The 22,455-nt window shown below is 37.4% G+C and overlaps 2 protein-coding genes across 2 annotated transcripts in view; one reads left to right on the plus strand and one right to left on the minus strand.

Annotated features, from left to right (window-relative positions):
* LOC125227946 (integrin beta-PS) overlaps window positions 1–2,579 on the minus strand; it is a 35,404-nt gene extending 32,825 nt beyond the window's left edge. Inside the window, exon 1 of the mRNA XM_048132356.1 lies at window positions 2,430–2,579. The gene's annotated coding sequence lies outside the window, so the exon portion shown is untranslated. The remainder of the gene's footprint in view (window positions 1–2,429) is intronic.
* Window positions 2,580–3,107: 528 nt separating this feature from the next.
* Window positions 3,108–20,730, plus strand: LOC125227917 (kinesin heavy chain). The gene is made up of 19 exons (XM_048132323.1): window positions 3,108–3,415; window positions 5,634–5,805; window positions 5,904–6,047; window positions 6,127–6,270; window positions 6,356–6,480; window positions 6,554–6,807; window positions 6,940–7,048; window positions 7,548–7,682; window positions 8,200–8,372; window positions 8,762–8,951; window positions 9,689–9,979; window positions 11,207–11,368; window positions 13,044–13,210; window positions 13,682–13,783; window positions 16,128–16,245; window positions 16,524–16,751; window positions 17,458–17,572; window positions 17,784–17,891; window positions 18,469–20,730. Exons 1-19 carry the CDS (start codon window positions 3,269–3,271, stop codon window positions 18,477–18,479), a joined length of 2,895 nt encoding a protein of 964 aa, XP_047988280.1. The 5' UTR covers window positions 3,108–3,268; the 3' UTR covers window positions 18,480–20,730.
* Window positions 20,731–22,455: the final 1,725 nt, after the last annotated feature.

Genomic DNA, 22,455 nt, shown 5'->3' on the forward strand with positions numbered 1-22,455 from the left:
TTCTACATAATCCAACATTCGCAAGTAACTTTCACCAGAACCCGAAAGGCGACGGTTTTTTTTTCTTAAAAATTATTAAGACAATAAGAGCGTGTTAGGATCATTGTGAACACCTTGCCCGTTACGTAACTTCTGCTGCTGACTGTACGTTCGTACAAGTCTACGAAGAAAAAAACATGATAGGTACCATTCATGGATGCTCAATTAATAAAGTGTGACGTATTGAAGTAAAAGGTTCTACATTGTCGCTTATCATAAGGACGAAATTTGCTCGTATCTTTATACGAAGTACCTGTTAGAGCGTCCTTGCGTGTTTGAGCGCCAATGTGGTACCATTTACTTGAAAACGTCACAAATATTCTCTGACGCGTATTATGCTCAAAGACATTCCCTATTTAAGGTAAAGACAAATAAAATCTAAGGAAAAAACGTACATAAAAACGTAAATAAAGAAAAATATATATAATATCATTATGTTCGTTTAGATGGCGCCACACGCCACACCTTATTAATTTAACAATTATATTACATATCAAGTACAGAATGTGTTAATGTAATGTGAAATTGTCAAAACTGAGATCCAAATGATCAACCTTGTATCGAGAGATGTCAGTCTATGCAATGTATGGAAAATGTATCCATTGATTTGTGGGTTTTTAGTGCATTGCCGACTTGCCGTGAGTCACCTGTCCAGTCGTAGGGGTCACAAATAAAATTCATTTGGTAGCTTATTAAAGAGGCTTACTTTGGTGAAAAATCTGGAGGTGAAGCTTGCGTGATAATGCTTTTAAAAAAAATTAAAGGTTTTGTATGGCAATATAACACAAAATTAATATCATATAATTGTCCTCACTACATGCACAATATATACGTGACGCACGTCAAAATCGGCCGCCCAGAAAAAAACTATAGAAGAAAGTTCAAATTTCGTTATTTTTTTTTATTACTAAACTATAATGTTTTGGGAGTTGAGATTTGGCATACTCGATACTAATACATAGACAAATCAATAAAAAAAATACAAGCCAAAACTTGCTGGGGGCAGATTCACTTTTTAGCTTATTCTGGCATGGCCTTTAGAGTTTTGGAAGACAAGCAGAGAATGTTGAATTAAGTCATTTTAAAAGTTATATACTTATGTAGATATCTAGTTACAAACAAAATTTTAAATGTGTTTGAACTATTCGAAGGTTTATATGAGTAGTTTGGAATTAAATTCTACCAGCCAGGTCAAAGCCTCCAGTTAAGATTTGTATGAACTTTATCATTTGTTTTTGTAGCACTTATCAACGGAGCCTTTACCAGTTGGTGTGGTGAAAAATTGTTAACATAATTGCCAAAACCAAAATTTACTACTACTAAACTAAGGAATAAATCAAATTATTTAATGTTTTTACTTTTGATAAATTTTATTCGAAGCCATATTTGATTTGATTTTATTTGATTTTTTATTAGTATTTTTTTTTTTTGGAAGTGGCGATGGATAGGGCACGTGCTACGCAGAGCAGATAACCACCTGTCCAAACAGGGTCTCTGCTGGCAATCACCTGGCAGTAGACGGTCGGGACGGCCTTGTACCACGTGGAGGCGGTCAGTGGAAAAGGAGGCTGGCGCAAGTGGACTAGGCTGGAAGGATTTGGAAGCAGTCGCCCAGGATCGTGAAAAGTGGAAGATTCTTCTGAGAGCCCTATGTCCCTAGTGAGGGATAACAGGAATACATCATCATCATCATCATCAAATTTTATTTTAATAGGCATACTTCTATACATAAATTATGAAGAGACATAGATATTATAGACTAAAGAAAAAGCGACCAAACACATGGGTCTTCAGCTGATTTAGCTAAGCCGCTAGATTCCGCTCAGTCACTATGTGAACTGTTTGTTATTATTCGTTAAATAATTAACTGCAAACAACTAACAGTTGGCAAGACCTGGTCAATAGCTTAATTTCTGGAAGTACATACATATGTAAAATATGATTAGTACAGGCAAGATAGCAAGATGCAGTACATACCTAAGAGTCAGAGGTGTCTATGTATAGCATAGCAGAGAAGTGTGTATGTAAAGTAAAGGCAATATCTTTTTCATTTTACTCATTTCCCTATCTCTCTACAAATTTGTTTTGATAACAAACAGTGAGGTAGCTATCTGTATAAATAAAGAAAAAAGATAAACAAATATAATTATAGTTTTGGAAATTTTTGTACAAATAAACATTAGTGGATAAGAACTATAAAATATTACCCGCTGGTACCTGAATCATATTAGCAAGTAGACAATATATTCATGTTTTTATATTGTACAAAATTCATTCTTATCCGCAACCTTTATATGGCTGTAAAGTTTACATAGGAGCTGACTAATCAGGTCGTCCGTGGGCTGGCCGTTGTTCTATAATATACTAAATCATAGTACATATTTACTTACCAGTCTTATAATCGTGTGAACGAATTAACGCACAATAACACTTACACTACACAATCATATCTCTTTAATTATTTAAAAAAACAAACTCAAATTAAAGGAAATTACTTCATCTTGCTGAGAGTCGAAAATGTAAATGTTGCTAGATTCAGCACGCAATATTCCTTTAAAATCAAACAATATTACTGTTTATTTTGATAACGATTTCAAAAAAACTTGATCTTTGAATTTAATACGGTTCTTGATGTGTAGTTTTGATGTTCAAAAACAATTATTATGATGTTAACGTTCGACTGAATAATTGTACACATCAGAAATTGTAGAAATAAATTTAGTAAATTTACCCAAATTTAGAGTACTTTTTTAAGTTTGGCAGCCCCATTATTAGGCACGTTCGGATACACTACATACAAGATTTTATTTATTGCCAAAATTTACTCGTTTACACACAATAAATTGCATTTAAACATTTTGCTTAAATTTTGTACTATTTTGTATGCTTTTACTTTAACCATTAGTTAATTATTAATGACTAAAACTGATACATTGATAAATTCATTACACTAATTTCTCGGCGTGTAATACACACTTAAATATTTTCTGTAAGTTGGCTATTCATCGATTTTTTTTGCTTATGTTGGTAATATCTATTAACCAATAACAAAATTTCAGGCCTTTCTTCGTAGAGAACATGGCCGACATTTTGGTCTTGCTGTCATGAAGATTTTCTAGTGACAAATTTTATCTTTGTAGTTCTTCATGCACGGTTTTAAGTTCCAAAAACGTTTTATTTTTAATTGAATAGACGGTGTGTAGCATAATATATTTTATTTTTATAAAACATGGCAGCTGATCGAGAGATTGCTGCAGAAGACAGCATAAGAGTGGTGTGCCGATTTCGACCATTGAATGACTCCGAGGAAAAAGCTGGTTCCAAGTTTATTGTGAAATTCCCTTCGGGACCTGATGACAATTGCATTTCCATAGGGGTAAGTGATCATTCTGTGTGTTTTATACTGAGTTTTTGTATCATCGCCCTAAATTAGATCATGATGACTAATACATTACGACTCGTTCACCTGCTACGAAATGGCCTTTCTTTTTTATTCCGCTTCGTTGGTTATGATTACCATCACGAAATTTTAAAGAATTTGGCTGAAATCGAAACTTCTAATGCAGTGCCGTCTTTGTTTTGCTAAAAATCAATACAAATATCTTCCGACCTTGACCTCGAATATTTTTTGAATAATTTGAATTGTATCACTATTTTACTTTGTTTATTTATGTCTTAGACTTAATAATATAACACCAGAGTTTATTAATTTTTAATATTTATATTTTATAGTCGAATCCAGAATGGTGAAAATATTTTTCAATAAATAGGTGTGAAGTAGATGTACCCTATTTTTTATTATATTATGATTTATTTATGATATATGAAATTATTTCATATCGTGTAATTAAAACGATCTAGGATTTTTGATTACTTATTGTTGGGTAGACATGAACGAAAATCATTTTGATTTCAAGGAAGTTTAATAATCTGGCATCAAATAGTTACTTATCAATAGAGTAGGTTAAAGGGACTCAAGAAAGTTAATTAAATAATAGGTCACTTTCAAAATAGAGAATAAATTTATTTTGTTTAGTGGAACAAAACATAACATTTTTCCATCTACAAAAAAAATATGTTTACGGAAGTAGCTTATGTATGTGAACAGAAACTAGCACACAACCCTAGTCGCAATGCAAATAAAGCAGATTCTAAAATATTTGAGCATAATCTTAGTATGCTGAATCAATCATTTTTAGTTAATTACATTTAAACGAAAAGGATGTGTTAACAAAAGTTTTAATAATAAAACAATTTTACTCTAGGTTTTCTCCTTAATCTATTTTATGAAGTTGAGAAGTTGTGAAATGTAAGGAGATCTATACATTCTGAGACTCTACAAGATTGAAGTCTTGCATTAAATGCAATATTTCAAGAAATAAAAATGTTTATTGGGTTAAATTTTTATTTTAATTGATTACAGCAGGACTTCTTTAATCCGAACCCCTCCATAATCCGAACGCGCTTCCTCAAATCCTGAATTTCTCGAATACTTTTAGGAGAAAACCGAGACCAACCTTTTTATTTGTCATAAAATGCTACACCATAAAGTAAAATATTGGATTTTTATAAAAAAAATTAATAAATGTTACGTTTACAGATGACACATTTAAATTTCACAATTTTTTTTGTTAATTGTTATACAAAGTAACCTTATTACTATACTATAATTGGAACACTCCACTAATCCAAGCAAGGGTTAAATTTTCAGGGTTCGGATTAAAGAGGTCCTGCTGTATTACTGGTGGGTCTATTTAAGTAAACAATACATGTGTTAAGAGACACCACTTTCCCTTAAAATATGAATGTTATTAAAAATTGTGTATATTGTTAGCTGTTATCTGAAGCTACATGATGCAATGTGATACAGTGTATTGTAGATTGCAATCTCATTGTTAAAACATTATCTGATAATTTATTATCTGCCTTGGAAGTAGTGTCTTAAAAAGTTTAGGAAGTGTCATTTTCAAGTATAAAATAAATGTGTTACCTAGTTTCATTGAACTCATTTGAACCCAATATGGCAAACAGCCAGATAGGTGTCATCTCATTTTGTCCATCCTTTAAATTTCGATAGTATCTTAGAACAAAAACAAATAATTTAATATAATAATAATTTGGTATGGAAATTATTTTTTTTGTATGATATCTCCAATTACCAAAAAAAAATTCTATAGAGCTACGAAATATTTTGCAATAACGAAGTCTATTCTGAACAGTCTTGTAAAACAAAACCTTGAATATTAGAAATAAAATAAATTTGTGAAATTATGAAATATTCGATAGTACTGTCACATACTCATTCCTCCTGAAATCATTTAATCCATACTAATATTATAAATGGGAAAGTGTGTGTGTTTGTTTGTTTGTCCGTCTTTCACGGCAAAATGGAGCGACGAATTGACGTGATTTTTTAAGTGGAAATATTTGTAGGGATTCAAAGTGACATAGGCTACTTTTTGTCTCTTTCAAACGCGAGCAAAGCCGCGGGCAAAAGCTAGTCTATAATAATTTAAACTAGTTTGTTTTTTAATTGCATAAATATAATAGAAGCCACCCTGCTGTAAAATAATCTCAAAATTTTATATTTTTAGGGTAAAGTATACTTGTTTGACAAAGTATTTAAGCCTAATGCGACTCAGGAGAAGGTCTACAATGAAGCTGCCAAAAGTATTGTCTCTGATGTACTGGCTGGTTACAACGGCACTATATTTGCTTATGGACAGACAAGTTCTGGAAAGACACATACCATGGAAGGTGTCATAGGTGGGTACATCTAATGTTTATGTATAATGACATTTTATAACAGTTTTTTGCTTTGTGCCTCATAAGAGACTAGTATTAATGTGTAATAAACTTTGCAGGAGATCCAGGGAAACAGGGTATTATTCCACGGATAGTCAATGACATATTCAACCACATCTATGCAATGGAGGAAAACTTGGAATTCCATATAAAAGTTTCATATTTTGAAATCTATATGGACAAGATTCGAGATTTATTAGATGGTTAAGAACTTTTCAAATTCACTGTTGTTTTTATATAAATCAGGAACATTGCAAAATATTAACATTATTGTTTTTTCAGTGTCAAAGGTCAACCTTAGTGTTCATGAAGACAAAAATAGAGTTCCATTCGTAAAAGGTGCTACAGAACGGTTTGTGTCGAGCCCTGAAGAAGTGTTTGAAGTTATAGAGGAAGGAAAGTCAAATCGACATATTGCCGTAACAAGTAAGTGCATTACATTCCTGTTATGTAAAATAAATATTATGCATTTAAAATGTGTAACTAATGGTAACATGTTTCCTTTTTTCAGACATGAATGAACATTCATCTAGATCTCATTCTGTCTTCCTCATTAATGTAAAACAGGAAAACTTAGAAAATCAGAAAAAGCTTTCTGGTAAACTATACCTTGTAGATTTGGCTGGGTCTGAAAAGGTAATTAAATTAAAATAGATCTAAATTTTATCGTTACGTTTCCCAGTAACTGTATTTTTTTTTCATTGTATAGGTATCTAAAACTGGTGCTGAAGGTACGGTACTTGATGAGGCTAAAAACATCAACAAATCACTATCTGCATTGGGTAACGTCATCTCAGCACTCGCAGACGGAAACAAATCGCACATCCCATACCGAGACTCCAAACTGACGCGTATCTTACAAGAATCACTTGGTGGTAACGCAAGAACTACCATCGTCATTTGCTGTTCACCTGCTTCCTTCAACGAGAGTGAAACCAAGAGTACACTTGATTTCGGCAAAAGGTAATCTTTTTGGCATTGACTTGGTTGATTAGAAAACAAACAGAGTCAGCATATTTGTTCTTAAACTGATGCAATTAGTGTCTGAGTCTGACCTAATCATTGATGGACTGATTATCACTTTCGTAATTTCAGGGCCAAGACTGTGAAGAACGTGGTCTGTGTTAACGAGGAACTCACTGCCGAGGAATGGAAACGACGTTACGAGAGAGAGAAAGAGAAGGTGGCTAGGCTGAAGGGCAAGGTTAGCGAGCATTTCTTTTGCTTAAATAATATTGTTGTTGGGTAACCTCTTGTATTGTTTCTTAAAAGAAAAGCTTGTTAGTGAGGCTATTAATAATAAGAATTCTTGTTTTGCTTAAACCTTGTGCGTGCGTGTAGGATTGTAGGTAGTAAAATATTTAAAAAAAACTCAATTCATTTTCATGCTTAATTTAAAGTATCGAGGCCACGATACGTTATTACGGTTGTAAATATTGCATTTATGTATAAATAGCAATCAAGGTATGTATTTCTTAATTACTCTTCCTACATCTAGCGAGTTTTACAGTTTTTTTTAATACAGGTACTAGGTAGTATATTTTTTCATCATATACCTACTTTTTAAATAATTTGGTATTTATTTTCTTGCATTATATTCCTAGGTGTAAATGTCAACGAAAACACTGCCTTGATGAGTTCCTCGCAAGCACACTCTGGCAGTTAGGGTTAAAAATAAATTAAATACGTTTATTCTTTGGCAGGTTGAAAAGCTGGAGGCGGAGCTCGCTCGCTGGCGCTCAGGCGAGACGGTGCGGCCCGAGGAACAGGTGAACCTGCAGGAGCTGGAGGCCGTCACGCCCGTGACGTCATTCATCGAGGACAAACCTCCAGCGCCGGTAAGTGACCGTTTATAACTGTGACTCATACAACTCAAATAATTTTAGCTCACCCAGCTTAGCGTGACCCCGAGGCCCGCGACAATTATTAGTAATCAAGGAGTTCGCTTATACGGGTTTATGCTGCGCGGGAGTAATGTTTACAGGAAAATTAGACTCGTTCCAGGATTAGTTACGTCAGTGCGGTTGAATTCTTATTGCCATTGTTTCTTGGGAGTGCATTATTTTATTTTAGTTATTGTTGACTAAACTATTCTTAATTGTTAAATTTTGTTTTCCAGTTTTAGTACCTAATAATTATGAGTAATTTCCTATCTGATCCATAATTATGCTTCATAAATATCGTAATTCAGATAAACTTTAGTAACTATAGAAGATCCTCAATCTATTGAATCGTGTATTACAGAATAAACTTAAGAGACACATTCACTATAATCTTAAACTTAGCATACCATCAATATTAGTGTCAGAAAACTCTAAATAATAATTTAGTTAAAACGGAGTTGCTCATTTGTAGCCGGTACCCGTGGCTGTTTCAAGCGCCGTGGAAGATGCCGCCATGCAGGGCAAGCTCGAAGCTCTATACCAGCAGCTGGACGACAAGGACGAGGAGATCAACCAGCAGTCTCAGCTGGTCGAGAAACTCAAGGACCAGATGATGGAACAGGAGGAACTCATTGCTTGCACAAGGTATGTAGTACTAGTGTTGCAGAAGATACGGCCGGGTCCCTGCTCGAAGCTCTGTATCAGGACGATAAAAACGAAGAGATCAACGAGGAGCTGTTAGAGAAACTCTAGGAGCAGAAGGAAGTCACTGCGTGTACACAGTGCATTATGTGAAACTTTAATGTCGTTATCATACTCAACAGATACAAACTTGGATGAAAATTCGTGTCTTCATAAAATATACGAAGAAATTGAGTGTAGGCTTTATTAATAAGCATTTCTAGCCTTTTTACAAGCTGGACAGGTTTCTGGACGAGGCGATGAATTGATGATATTGTTGATTCAACACTTTCCCTTTACAAGTTATTGCCTTCATTAAAAATACCTTGAACTAACCAAATGTTGCATTTCAGGCGCGACTACGAAGCCCTGCAGGGTGACATGAACCGCATCCAGCAAGAGAATGAGGCCGCCAAGGAGGAGGTCAAGGAGGTGCTCCAGGCCCTCGAGGAGCTGGCCGTCAACTACGACCAGAAGTCGCAGGAGGTGGACAGCAAGAGCCGCGAGTGCGACCAGATGTCCGAGGAGTTGCAGGCCAAGCAGGTAAAACATATGGTTTCACTTCTTTGTACTTTCAGTGTTGCATGTCCTTAACGACATTGTCAAATACAGACAAAATCCTTTATAAATGAAGCTTTATATCCTAATAACTCGAAAAACAACACCATTAGTAAACAAAGACGACCGGTCTGGCTCAGTAGGTAGTGATGATGAGCACAGATATTTGTTCCTGGGTCATGGATGTTTTCTATGTATATAAGTATGTATTTATCTATTTAAGTATGTATATCGTCGCTTAGCACCCATAGTACAAGCTTTGCTTAGTTTGGGGCTAAGTTGATCTATGTAAGGTGTCCCCAATATTTATTATTATTTATTTATAAAGATGAAATTTTAACAGTTCTTTCAACAAATAGCCCTGTTAGTGTAGTGATGCCTGACTAAGAAATGAGTCATATCCTTGCGTATATTCATTCTACATTGTAAACTAAAATGAGTATGACCAAAGAGATGTTTATTACCAATTTGAATATGCTGTACAATAGTTTATCACCTTGATAAACTAGGTGATTACATAGTAACTATCTACCAGCCATAAATTTTAGTACACCATCAAACATTATTAGTTGCTACTTTGATTTTTAACCCCCCGAGTGTCGCGACAACAATATGTAGTTGGCAGAAAAGATATCTCAAAGTAAATAAATGTAGTTAATTTAGTCCCGCTTAAATTATAACCGACATTGTTCGTTATTTTAACGATAAATTGTTTGTAACAGACGGCGTTAGCGTCCGCGACGGCCGAGCTGCAGCAGCTCCGCGACATGTCGGCGCACCAGCGCAAACGCATCGCCGAACTGCTCTCCAACCTGCTCCGCGATCTCGCCGAAATAGGCGCGGCCGTCGGCGGCTCCGAGCTAGACTTCAAGCTCAACGTCGACACCGTCGGCAAGCTTGAAGAGGAGTTCACTGTTGCCCGGCTGCATATCAGCAAGATGAAGAGCGAGGTCAAGAACATTGTGCAGCGGTGCCACTCGCTGGAAACTGCCAACATTGACGCCAACCAGAAGGTATGTTTAATGAATGTTTGAGCTCTCCCGCGACTTTGACATCAGCGCGACCGTCGGCGGCTCCGAGCTCGACTTCAAGCTCAACGTGGACACCGTCGGCAAGCTTGAGGAGGAGTCCACTGTCGCCAGGCTGCATATTAACAAGCTGAAGAGCGAGATCAAGAACATTGTGCCGCAGTGCCACTCGCTGGAAACTGCAAATATTGACGCCAACCAGAAGGTAAGTCAGTTGTTCTGTTGCAGTTCAAACCAAAGTGAAAGAACGAAAATTATTGAACATTTGATACAACTAGTCTAGGTCTAGTAGTAGAATAAATGTACATATATTACATAAATATATATGCTGTGATAGCCTCTAGGATAAAAAAATAAGTCAAAAACATCGTCCCAAGCTGCGTCTTTAGATACCACAAACATCGACGCCAATCAAAAGGTAATTACTCTGTTACGTTGTGTGACCTAGTTACCGCCGCGGCGATAGGAAATATTCATTTGAATGAAGGCCATACTTTAGAATACTTAGAAAGTGCTCGTATTTCTTATTTTACCTTATGTAACTTAATTGTTACGGTCAGTCGGATCGGCGTTATGTCATCACCTTTGTTAGCATTTCAAGTCTAACTTAAGATGAGATGCTATGATTTTGATCTTTTGTTGAGTTGGTTTAGTAATCTCTTTATCTTTAATTAATGTTTGTCTGTATCGGGTTCCGTACACCATGATCTATCATAGCTTATGCATCAGCCATATAAGATAGACGATAGGGAACTTGACTGTTTTTAAAATAAAATGTTTTATACCATGCACGAAATAAAGCATCAAATAATTATTAGAAAAACATGGACAGAAGTTATTTATCGAATTTCTATTTAATAAGTCAGGTAGAAACATATAAAGTAACTGAGTTGACCGCGACGTCACTCAATGCGATTTCTTATAAATTCCTTATTAGCAAGTCCTAAAAATTCGTTTTGACAGTTCTTAAAAAGAAGCTGATTTGACTAGGAGGCAAGTAGCCTATGGCAATATACATATTCATTTCTAATAATGCACCCATATTAGGTCAAACAAATAAAAAAATTGAGAGTGGAGGAAGGAATATGCCAATAAATTTCGATTTTGCGTTTTTTGTACTCTAAATCGGTTTAAAGAAGTTTATTTTCTCATAAGAATATTTACAATTCACTTACATGAAAAATGATAAACATATTCGATATTCTGTTTTAGATCGAGGAGTACGAGCGTTCGCTGGGAGAATGCCGACTGCTGATCTCGCAGCACGAGGCGCGCTGCGCGTCGCTGGCCGAGTCCATGCGCGAGGCCGAGAACAAGAAGCGGCAGCTCGAGGAGGCCGCCGACGCGCTGCGCGAGGAATGCGCTCGTCTGCAGGTAACTTACAGCCGAGAGGCAGACCAAAACACGTTGGCTACGATTTCGAGAGCCCCGTCTGAGAAAATCGCTGCCATTTTAGTTTGGTATACTCTATTCATGTCCTAGCATAATATAAAACTACTAAAGTACGGAATTCCAGGAAGACATTGCGTAAAAACTTGCATCCAAACATGTAGGGATTTGGTGAATAATCAGCTGTCTCTCGCTATCTAAGGGAAATTAAATACTCCACGGATGTTCACCTAATAACTGTGTGGAAGCAGTATAATGTTATCTCAGGAGTTCGCTAGATAAATTAGGATGCATCCAATTTCACAATAAAAATTAAAATCGTAAGGTTAATTACGGTAGACAAGTCAAACAAAACTTTTAGCATAACAGTGGAATGCGTTATTATGATTGAAATAATGCATTTACAGTGTGTTACAACGTAAATAACGACGCGACAGGATGCGTGAAATCAAAGCAATTATTAATTAATGTTTGATGTCCAGGAAGGCGTTTTTTTGACGCAACCAATAAGTAATGGATCCGCTGACGCTAGTGGTTAGTCATTCGTAACTAATCGATACTTATCAAGAGTACCGACCGCCAAATTTATGTGTAACAACATTATAAATAAATTGTATAAAAATGTCTGCCAAGATGACTTTATTTTGTTAAAAATTTGATAGCTAACACGTCGCCGATTTTCACACGTATCGTGTTGGTATAGTTTAATTTAGTAGAAAATAAATACATCAATTAAACTGCATAAATTATTGATTAGTGGATAATGCCCTCCCAATGAATTACAGTTATCGAGCGTTCGGAAGTCCTATAGAAATCTGGCATACGGGATGTTTTTGTCGTCCAGTGTTCAAACCCCGTAGCGGCTACAGATGATGGACACGTCCTGTAACTTATTGACTTAATAATGAGCTCTGAATAATCGGCTCCGTTTTAAAGTACACAAGCTTCGGTTTCAGTTTTTGAGGGCTTTATACAATAGACGCAGACGCAATAATCATCCGAATAAGGTCCTAATCATGTTGTTTTAGATGTATCGTACGAAGATCTTGACATTGGATGCGATGGCGGATGAAATTAAATATGTAGTAATACGCTCCAGATAAATTATGCAAGCATTACAGAAGAACTGTGCTATCGGATTTTTATATCAGTACTTATGCGTAGTTGTGTCACTAGAACGACACGTTCAATTCATATGAATTTTATTTTGGAGTTAAAGATTCCTTTTTAAATGTGTACACTAGCTGACTTGAGAACCACGAAAAGCACGTTTCTACATTTTATACTATTTTTGCCGCGACATAGAAGTCAAAGTTCCCTAATCAATAATCATGGACATTCTTCTCTGTCACTCTTAAAACTTCTTGGTTGGATTAAAAATACAGATTTCTAACAATTTGAGATGTTCTCGTTTACTTTGTCGGTATTCGTCTGTTTAACTTATTTACAGTGTTAAAAAGAGCCTTCTGGGTTTAGGGCGATAACAAGGGAATGAGACATGTCGACATTACGTGTGAGTTTTCCCGAAAATCGAATGCCTTTTTGAAATTTAAGGGCTGTATCATGTCCGGTAGGGTATGCGTTGCGTACGTTTCGTGGTGTTCGAATGTGACATGTCTATATAGTGATTAAAGTGATTAACCGTGTGTGTGTGTTTTAGGCGGCGGAGCGCGTGTCGGCGGCGGCGGCGGAGCAGCGCGCGGACACGCAGGTGCGCGGCGCGCTCGAGGCGCAGCTCGAGCAGCTGCGCGCCGCGCACGCCACGCAGCTGTCCGGCCTGCGCGACGAGCTCGCCACCGTGCAGCGCAACCACCAGGACCTCAAGGAGTCAGTACCGCCTCATATACCCTATCACGTCAACTTTCATCTCGATTCTGCAGTGACAACTGACCAAGGTCTATTGTGACTTGTGACCGCTATTGATTATCAATTGTTTTATCCGATTAGCCCGGTCTACATAGAGCGAGACGAGATGTCCTAGCACGGCTAACTGCTAAATCGCAGCCATGCCTAGGCCGATTTAGTTCGCACGACAATAATGTGGTATATTTTTGTTTGAGAACGGCACAATCATACCGGGCAATATTTCTAAAGATCAGACTCGCATATGCTCATTCGTTTTGATGACATAATCCAGTTTAAACCTATTGCATTGAACTTTTGTATAAATATTTGAACAAGTGTTACTTTAACCTTGACAACTACAGACTCTTATTGTTATCATTGAATTGAGTACGCACATGTCGCGTTACGCAAGTAGTGATGAGGCGAATAGTAAAGTGGAGCATCTGTTTACAGCACGTACCAGGAGCTGACGCTGGCGCGGCAGCAGCTGCAGGACGACTACGACAAGCTCAAGCGCGAGGAGGCGGACAAGTCGGCCAAACTCAAGGAGCTCATGTTAGTGTCCCCGCGCCGCCACCTCGACAAGGCAGCCAAAGAGCAGGCCAACCAGCAAATGCTGCTCAAAGACGACCTCGATCCCTTCAGGGACTACATACTGTCCCCCAAGAAGGAGAAGCTAGGTTTCGGATACGCCATGGGCCTCGAGAAGGCCGCGGCGACAGAGGAAAAGTCGCTCTCGGCACTCCCCAAGTCCTTCACCCGCCACACCTGCAACATCCATCCCCTCCAGCTGCATCTGCTCATCTCCGTCACCATGATCCTCCTCACCCATCGCTACCCTCAAATAGTTGTTTTGATTTAAGCTTACCCGGCTGTCTCTGATATTCTGCATGGATCTCTGTACTCTTAGGACAATATTAGTTGCAGTGCCTTTTATTCCTTGGTTGACCAAAACCCAGGGTTCCAAACTATGTGTAGAGATCCATGGTTTGTCTTGAAGTATTAAGTTGGTGCTTTTCAGCTGGCTTATATTAAATGAATTACCTATTCAATAATCGATTTCTAAACGTAACTTTTCTCGTCGATAATATCAGCCAGTAGTGAAAAATACTTGTATTTATAACACCACTGTACGAAGTGGTACTTATTTTGGAATTTAACATATACCTTATTTTTTTATACATTTTTATGCTTCGCTTCCGAGAGTTGTGATGCTAGTCGATAAAGCATTTAAATCACTAGTCACAAACTACTTATAAGTAGAGAATATTTACATTATGTATTTGTAAGGTAAATGTGTTGTACGCGATCTACGTGTATTCGTAGTTCTTTGACTTCGTAGCATGTTTGATAGTGTGATGTGCATTTTATTTTAATGGAAGGTACTCGTTACTCGTTCGTGATATTGTTTAGTTCAAATACCTACTTGTTTATAAAGTAGTTTTTAACACCGGATCCATTTCGGATAGGTGATTAAAAATGTTGGTGTGTTTTCGTGTTGTGTTGACTTTTACACTGCCTTGTTATTAGTTGTCTAGTTCTTATATCGATCGTTCGGAATGAAGTGACGGTGCAGTTATTTTGGTCTCAAATTTCTACTAATGGTGCAAAATTAGGCACAAAATTTCAAAATGAGTTTCTACAAAATCGTTATGACGTTAAATTTATCAATCTGTAAATAATTGTAAATAGTTTAAATGTTTGTATAGAGAAGGCTCGCATATTTTTAACAAATATTTTTATATATGGCAACTATAAACCATCAACATTTTTATTAGATATAGTATGGTTCACGTAACTATGATAGAAATAGGATTATTTATTACCTAGTTGTATACATTATATCAGTACGTTATTCTAGAACTGAACGTTGATGCAATAAGACGCTACTTATGTAACATGGAACCATAAAGTAATAACGGCAATACATTAAGAAATAAGCTTTTAGGATTATTTTTAGTACATTCCAATATTGGCATTTTATCGACATATTTTGCATTTATTATTTTAATTATATCATTGTCGTGTTGCTCTGTCATGTCCTGTCACGCATGCTTGAGACGTTGATCATCGCCATTACACTCTAGCAGTATTATATTGCATTTCACAGATAACATTTTCCTTGTGTCCAAGTCACTCCCTCTAGTCTATGTGCACTCGAAATGCCGAAGAGTGATTGTTGCCTCTATTTCCGATCATGCAGTCTTGTGTAAATAGAAATAGAGCTATTTCCATAATACCTAGTCATTCAAATTTTCTATTTGCACAAAGCTCCATCAGGTTGGCTCAAGACTTGATCTAGAAAATGATAAGCCTGTGAGAATATAATGTTAATGAGGAATTTCTAGATTAGTCTTGTTATGTGTAGTTACTACTAAACATTATCTAGGATGCTAATTGTTAGTCAATATACAGTTAAGGTCCAAAATGTTTACATTTTCTTAACTAATGAACTTCTAAAATAATGTAAGCATATCCGACCCAGACTGTATAGTACTACGATTAAAAGTGTGCGCTTGTCGTTGGGGGCATTTCATAATACTTAATATTGATAACTTCTTTAGTGTAGATAATCACACTCGAAATTTCCGATGCGCACATTTTGAGTCGCAGTACTGTAAGTATGACGTAGACGTAGTGCAGTCTTGTCGCAACGCCTTCTGCTTTTTACAAAATTTTGAGTTGTCATTTTATTCCGCACGTATCCCATTCATATTCATTCCGCCGGGAGCTGGCGATCCGAAACGGCCTTACAGCAGGGGACGATGTATATGTATGGGTCGTGCCAAGTGACATGACAACTCAATCGCATCTGTTCGCAGGTAAACTCGGCAATCATATTTTGGTTTATTTTTTGTTGATGTTTATTTATTAAGTGATAATTTTTGTTTCGGTGCAGTCAAAGCGTGGAGAGGCGTGAGCAGGCGCGTGCCGACCTCAAGGGCTTGGAGGACACTGTCGCCAAGGAGCTGCAGACCTTGCACAACCTGCGCAAACTGTTCGTCCAGGACTTACAGGCGAGTAACATTTCACTATTAATTTACTGATTATCAAATGAAATAGCATTGGTGATTGGTGAAAAAAAAAGAAAAATAACACTAACATTTTCATGGCTGAACTAAAATATTATCTAACCGGTCTCTGCATTGTCTAGGGGGCGTCGGAGACAGGCTCTAGTTTTTAGAGTTAATCTTAATCGAAGGCGTCGCTAAAAATATAACACGTAAAAGTAATCATATTACAAATAAGTTTAGTAACCCCCAGAAGTTTGCTAACCATTGACAAAACCTTGCAGGCGAGGATAAAGAAATCGATCAACTCCGAGGAAGGCGCCGAGGAGGAGGGCGGCTCGCTCGCCCAGAAGCAGAAGATCTCGTTCCTGGAGAACAACCTGGAGCAGCTGACGAAGGTGCACAAGCAGCTGGTGCGCGACAACGCCGACCTGCGCTGCGAGCTGCCCAAGCTCGAGAAGCGGCTGCGCGCCACCATGGAGCGCGTCAAGGCGCTCGAGACTGCACTCAAGGTATGCTCTACCAACTATCATTTACACTGATCCTTCGAACTACTTATATGGTGTACTGGTAAACTTGCTTAAAAATGGGCACTGTTATACACAATATCAATTTCATTGTTTCCTTACTAGCGTGAATGTGAAATTTTAGAGTCGGCACAGAAGTAATGAAAGTCGACCGCAATTTGTGTGGAAACCACAGAACTTAATTTAAATAGAAGAAACAAATTCATATATTTGTATAGGGGCCGAGCGTGTCAAATTTTGTACTGTTGATTCTTGCCTGTAATTTTAAATATGTCTCAGGCTCTTGATTGTTCATAATTTTTGTGTTGTTGCAATTGAATATCACGTAACGAGGCATTTTTTATGTGTTGGTTGACTTCAACTTACAAAAATTGACGCCCGAAAGCTGCAAGCTGCGAGTAAAGACGGACAACTCAGTACAAGTTCATTTGACGTCTTTGATCTATGGTATATATGACATCTGTGGTGGAAACTGTATAAAATCAGTTGCAACAATCCGTCTGATCCCATAAGTGCAAGATTAAAAATATATATATATATTTATTGGTAATTTGTCTTGTGAATTTTTAAGAGGAATTTATTATTCCCCCTTATTATAATAATCATAAAATCTATGCAGTAGCACATTTTAAATATAAAGCTGTAAAATTAAAAGCAATTATAATACTTGCTTATTTATTTTGAATCGTAGGAAGCAAAGGAGGGCGCTATGCGAGACCGCAAGAGGTACCAATTCGAAGTGGACAGGATCAAAGAGGCCGTTCGTGCCAAGAATCTCGCCCGAAGAGGCCCACAGGCACAAATCGGTACGTAACTTATTCTGACACCTCAATACATTTTAAACTCTGCACTACAAATCTTAGTCGTCTCGAAGGTTTCAACAATTTATTAAATTATTTTATATATGTCTGTTTAATTTCTAGAACTTCATTTGTCACATTTGATATTTCCCAACAATTTACTCCGGTGGTATTTTTTATTGGAGTCGTATAAGTAATGAGTGGTGGAATGTTGCAGCGAAACCCATCCGCGCCGGCGGCGGGCACCTGGCGGGCGCGCCCGGCGCGGGGCGGCCGGCGCCCGCGCAGGACATCAAGCGCAAGTCCATCATCGTCGGCGGCCGCGGTCAGTAACAATAACACGTCTGCTACAATAACACACATACTACCTTTTCAGTGCAGATGGTTTTTTTTTACGCACTAGTGCGAGAAGTGGTTCATTATATGCCAGGTCGAAACTTCGGAGTGCCATCTGTACTGAAAAACGTCGTACGATACACGTGCGAAAAGGAAATTCGTCACTCGTGTCGATTTAAAACACTCCCTTCGGTCGTGTTTTAATTTATCGCCACTCGTTTCGAACTTCCTTTTTTCGCACTTGTGTCGTAATGTACTATTTCGTTCCGTTCAAAAAAAGCTATTCCAGATTTCATTACATGCACTAAAAACACGGGCTATTTGTGCCCCCTAAACCGGGCTTCTTGAAACGGACAGCTAGAATACCCTTTCCGACTCCATGATAAAGGAGATACCTTGTTTATTGTTATTCAGTATTGTTTTCATTAATAATAAACCAATTATAATTCTAAAACGAATCCCGGATTGTATATAAATAGTTTTGTTTTATTTTAGTAGAAGACTTATATAGTTAGAAATAGAAGCATTTATTTGAGAAATAAATAAATATTTAATGTTTGTTTCAGATGAAAGTTGAAGAGCTAGCCGCATCACATCTTAGAGAATTTAAATGGAACTTCATAGGTGTACCTAACTTATGGCGAAAATCATTCTCGAGCATTATATCCATTATAATAAAAATACGTGTTTAATAAAAGCCTAATTTAAGCTGCAACAAAAAAAAAGAAATATCGTAGTTCTCTTAAGCTTAAATGTTTCGGGCGATCTAATTAATAATGTCAGTGCACATTGACTTAGACGGTATAGCTTTTTGCTAATATTTAGGCTACTTAAAATTCGATATGTATAATTGTTAGGTACCCTTGCAAAAAGTATTACTTTCTATACTATACATATAATCAGATCCGAGGCATTGACGGTTGCTTTTTTTTTTTTTACAAAGGAGATAAAATATTTTTTATGAAATGACAAAGTATTAAATTTAGCTTGATAACGTCTTGAGTGCTGATCGCATTACATACTAAATTAAATATTCTAATTAATCTTAGTAGTATGATTCCGTGGGATGAAATGCGGCCGATGAATGTACGTTAAATGTGCAGTACAAAGACACTGAGCCAGTTACCAAGATTTCTGGAATCACTGAGAAAGTGCTCCCATTTCTCCCATCGGACACGATTAATGTTTTCAAAAGTTGCAATACGTTATTATGTTAAGATTCGCTGTGAATAATTTGCAGACTTGCATATGCTACCGCACAAATGAAAAATAAAAATACAAAAAAAAAGTTTTAAAATAAGTGTCTATTACGGTTGCTGTAAAGTCTTCGTAATCACGTGTGGTGGCAAATGCATACCAGTATGCATCTTCAATGTGTAGTTGTAGATTAGGCTTCATTGATATATATTTTTATATATTGTGATAAGCGTTGTTATGCCGACAAGCGAGCATTTATTTAATTACTAACGATTCGGTGCGTTCGTTAAGGTGTCATGGGTGATAACGAGAACTCGAAACAGTCAGGAACAGTTTATAATAGAATGTCGGGCATTGGATTCAGGACGAGCGTGCCTGCGCGACTTGCTGCAACTAGCAAGTTCTCTGCTGACAGGCACAGTCTGCGACGCCAGAAGGATTCATAGTTTACATTTTTAGTGAGTGATTTTTGTATTCCATCCGGGAATATGAAAATCTCATTCAGCTAATTACATTTTTGCTCTGGTTACATAGGAATACATATACAATAATATTTACCAATGCGTAGTAAAAGCACTTATAGAAGAGTTACTGCATAAATTAGTGTAGGTTGGTTATCATTCATTATCACCTTTCGCTTAGCTCTCATCGCGCGTCATGTTCACGTTTGCTTGTGATCTGTGATTTTAGCACATAATATAATGAACCCCGTCTGCTTAGAAAGTCTCAGTGGTTATTTAGTTAAGTTCCGGGCATAATGCTGCGGAACGTAATCGATAAACGTGCAATATTCCTGTCGAGCACATTGTAAACGAATGACAAGTGATGCTTCAAATACCCAGTACCCGATTGGTTGGAAGTTCTCTATTGCTTTTAGGATACATCCGCTTCATCTAGATCTGTAACTTATATAAGTACTTACGAGTGTAATCACTAATAGGGGCCAGGAGTGCCGCGTCCTTACATGAGGAGTTATGGAACTACGTGAACCACATGTCAGTAAACCAAAGATAAATCACATTTTTAGATTTATTGATTGAGATTAAATGCCACCTGAAATTCAATAAGTTATACCCCGAATTACTCGATGGTTCCAAAGCTCCTTGTTTTTCTTGCAATACATATATGATTTAGATGTAAAGTTATAGTAAATTATTTCACAATTAAGTTAGGTTCTCGATTTTATTATTTCTTATTTATTGTTTCACGAACCAAAATTATCTCGTTTTTTTTTTCACTTTTAAAGTGTTGTACGCTTTTTTTACATACCTCTATTTACATTATTTTAACAATCATGATCAAATACATATATTTTTTCATTAAAAATGGGGATGTAAGCAAAGATGCATTCCACGAGGAAACTCTTGTCTGTGTCTTTGTCGTCGTTAAGTCTAGATTGTTTTGTTTTGTTGTCGTGTAGGTACATAAGAGGCTACCCTCGGTTATCGCGCCTGTGGTTGGCGCTCGACGGGGCTCCGGCGCATCGCAAACAAACCGACAGGCTTGCCTTTGCACCAAGTGATTTAGTTTGTATTGACATCTTTTGTATGATGTATTTAATATACAGGAAATTCTCAGAAAGAGCGTTTTCTTGATTTTTATTTATTATAAAAATAAAATTATGAATTTAATTTGCTAGTGTTTTTTTATTTCCCAAATTCCAATTTTCCGCCTATATGATGATGTGTATTTATTTCTTTATAAGGTACAGTCAACCAATTTGAATTCTAGGCCACTGTAGAACCTCTGCACAGTAGACGTCAATAAATATTAAATATTATAGGACATTCTTACACAGATTGAGGCCCACGGTAAGCTCAAGAAGGCTTGTGTTGTGGGTACTCAGACAACGATATATATTAGAAAACATCCATGACTCAGGAACAAATATCCTGTGCTCATCACACAAATAAATGCCCTTACCGGCATTCGAACCCGGGACCGCGGCGCAGCAGGCAGGGTCACTACCGACTGCGCCAGACCGGTCGTCAATGTGACTTCTATGGCAAAAGGAATACGGTGTAAATGAGACAGGGTTCTAGAGTGGTCTAGGATTCAAACTGGTTTACCGTACAGCGGGACAAATCCCAACTGGGGGGCAATTGTAACTAGTAGTTCCACGTATCCACTGAACATGGGTGCCACATATATAACCAGTGGACACTCTAATTAATATGGCAAAAATGGATCAGTTGCATTTGTCCCCGGTCTAAATTGCCCCGCTGTACCTTACAAGGAATTCCAACATCTATGAGTGATACTACAATACACATTTTGAATAGCAACACAGAGCCAAAGGAACACAAACATATAGTACTAAATGTATCCCTGGCTTGTAATAATTAGAATAACTACTATATGTATGTAGATCCGAGTTATTTATTATGGCCAAACGCAGGCAAGTATGGTCGCGCGATAAATGATAAAACATCTGGCCGTCCCTATCGCACTTACTAATAGTGCGATAGGGACGGCCAGATGTTCTATCATTTATCGCGCGACCATACTTGCCTTGCCTGCGGGGTGTAGCACTTTCGAAACCGGGCTCTACGCGGCGCTACGACATTTTCGCTACAATATCTGGGCAACCGAGCTTCGCTCGGTTCTGTTTCGTATCCTTGACATGTGTCGCCATCTAGTTCAAAAATGAATAGTACCTACATCGAGCGAAAGAATTCTCAGCCTTAACAACACAACTACTCCACACGAGATGGCGCGCATTTCGCCACAAAAACTCAAATAGTGTATTTTTCTATTCGTTTTAGCCTTGACCTGTGTCGCCATCTAGTGTTTGCAATAAAATAGTACTTACATCGACCGAAAGAATTCTGTCTTAACAGTACAACTACTGCACACGAGATGGCGCGCGAAGAAAAACGCATGAAAACTCGAAAATTCACGTTTTCCGGGACCTAAGGATAAGTTAGACCGATTTTTCACCCCCAAAAACCCCCACATAACAAATTTCTGCGAAATCGTTAGAGCGGTTTCCGAGATCGTCAGTGTAAATAAATAAATATACAAGAATTGCTCGTTTAAAAGTATAAGATACGGGTTTCCCCATGTAATCGGCTACGCTTCTACGAGCGGTGTGCCCGACAGTCGGGTTCTTGGTAGCGAAAGTGGTAGTATGTGGGCGCTAGGTATCCCATGAAAAGACAAAGGCTTAACTAATCAGATGACACTACTTCATGCAGATAAATCCTGAACCGCGCTATTTAATAGCATTGATGAGCAGACTGTGAAATGAGCTCCATGTTGAGGTTTTCCGGAGAGTGTACGATTTGTCAATAGCTGGGTTTACACGGCGAGGCAAAACGCAACGCAGTGTTCACGCGGCAAATGTTCAATGTAGG

The sequence above is a fragment of the Leguminivora glycinivorella genome, chromosome 7 (genome assembly GCF_023078275.1).
Source record: "Leguminivora glycinivorella isolate SPB_JAAS2020 chromosome 7, LegGlyc_1.1, whole genome shotgun sequence".
In the NCBI taxonomy this organism is placed as follows: Eukaryota; Metazoa; Arthropoda; class Insecta; order Lepidoptera; family Tortricidae; genus Leguminivora; species Leguminivora glycinivorella.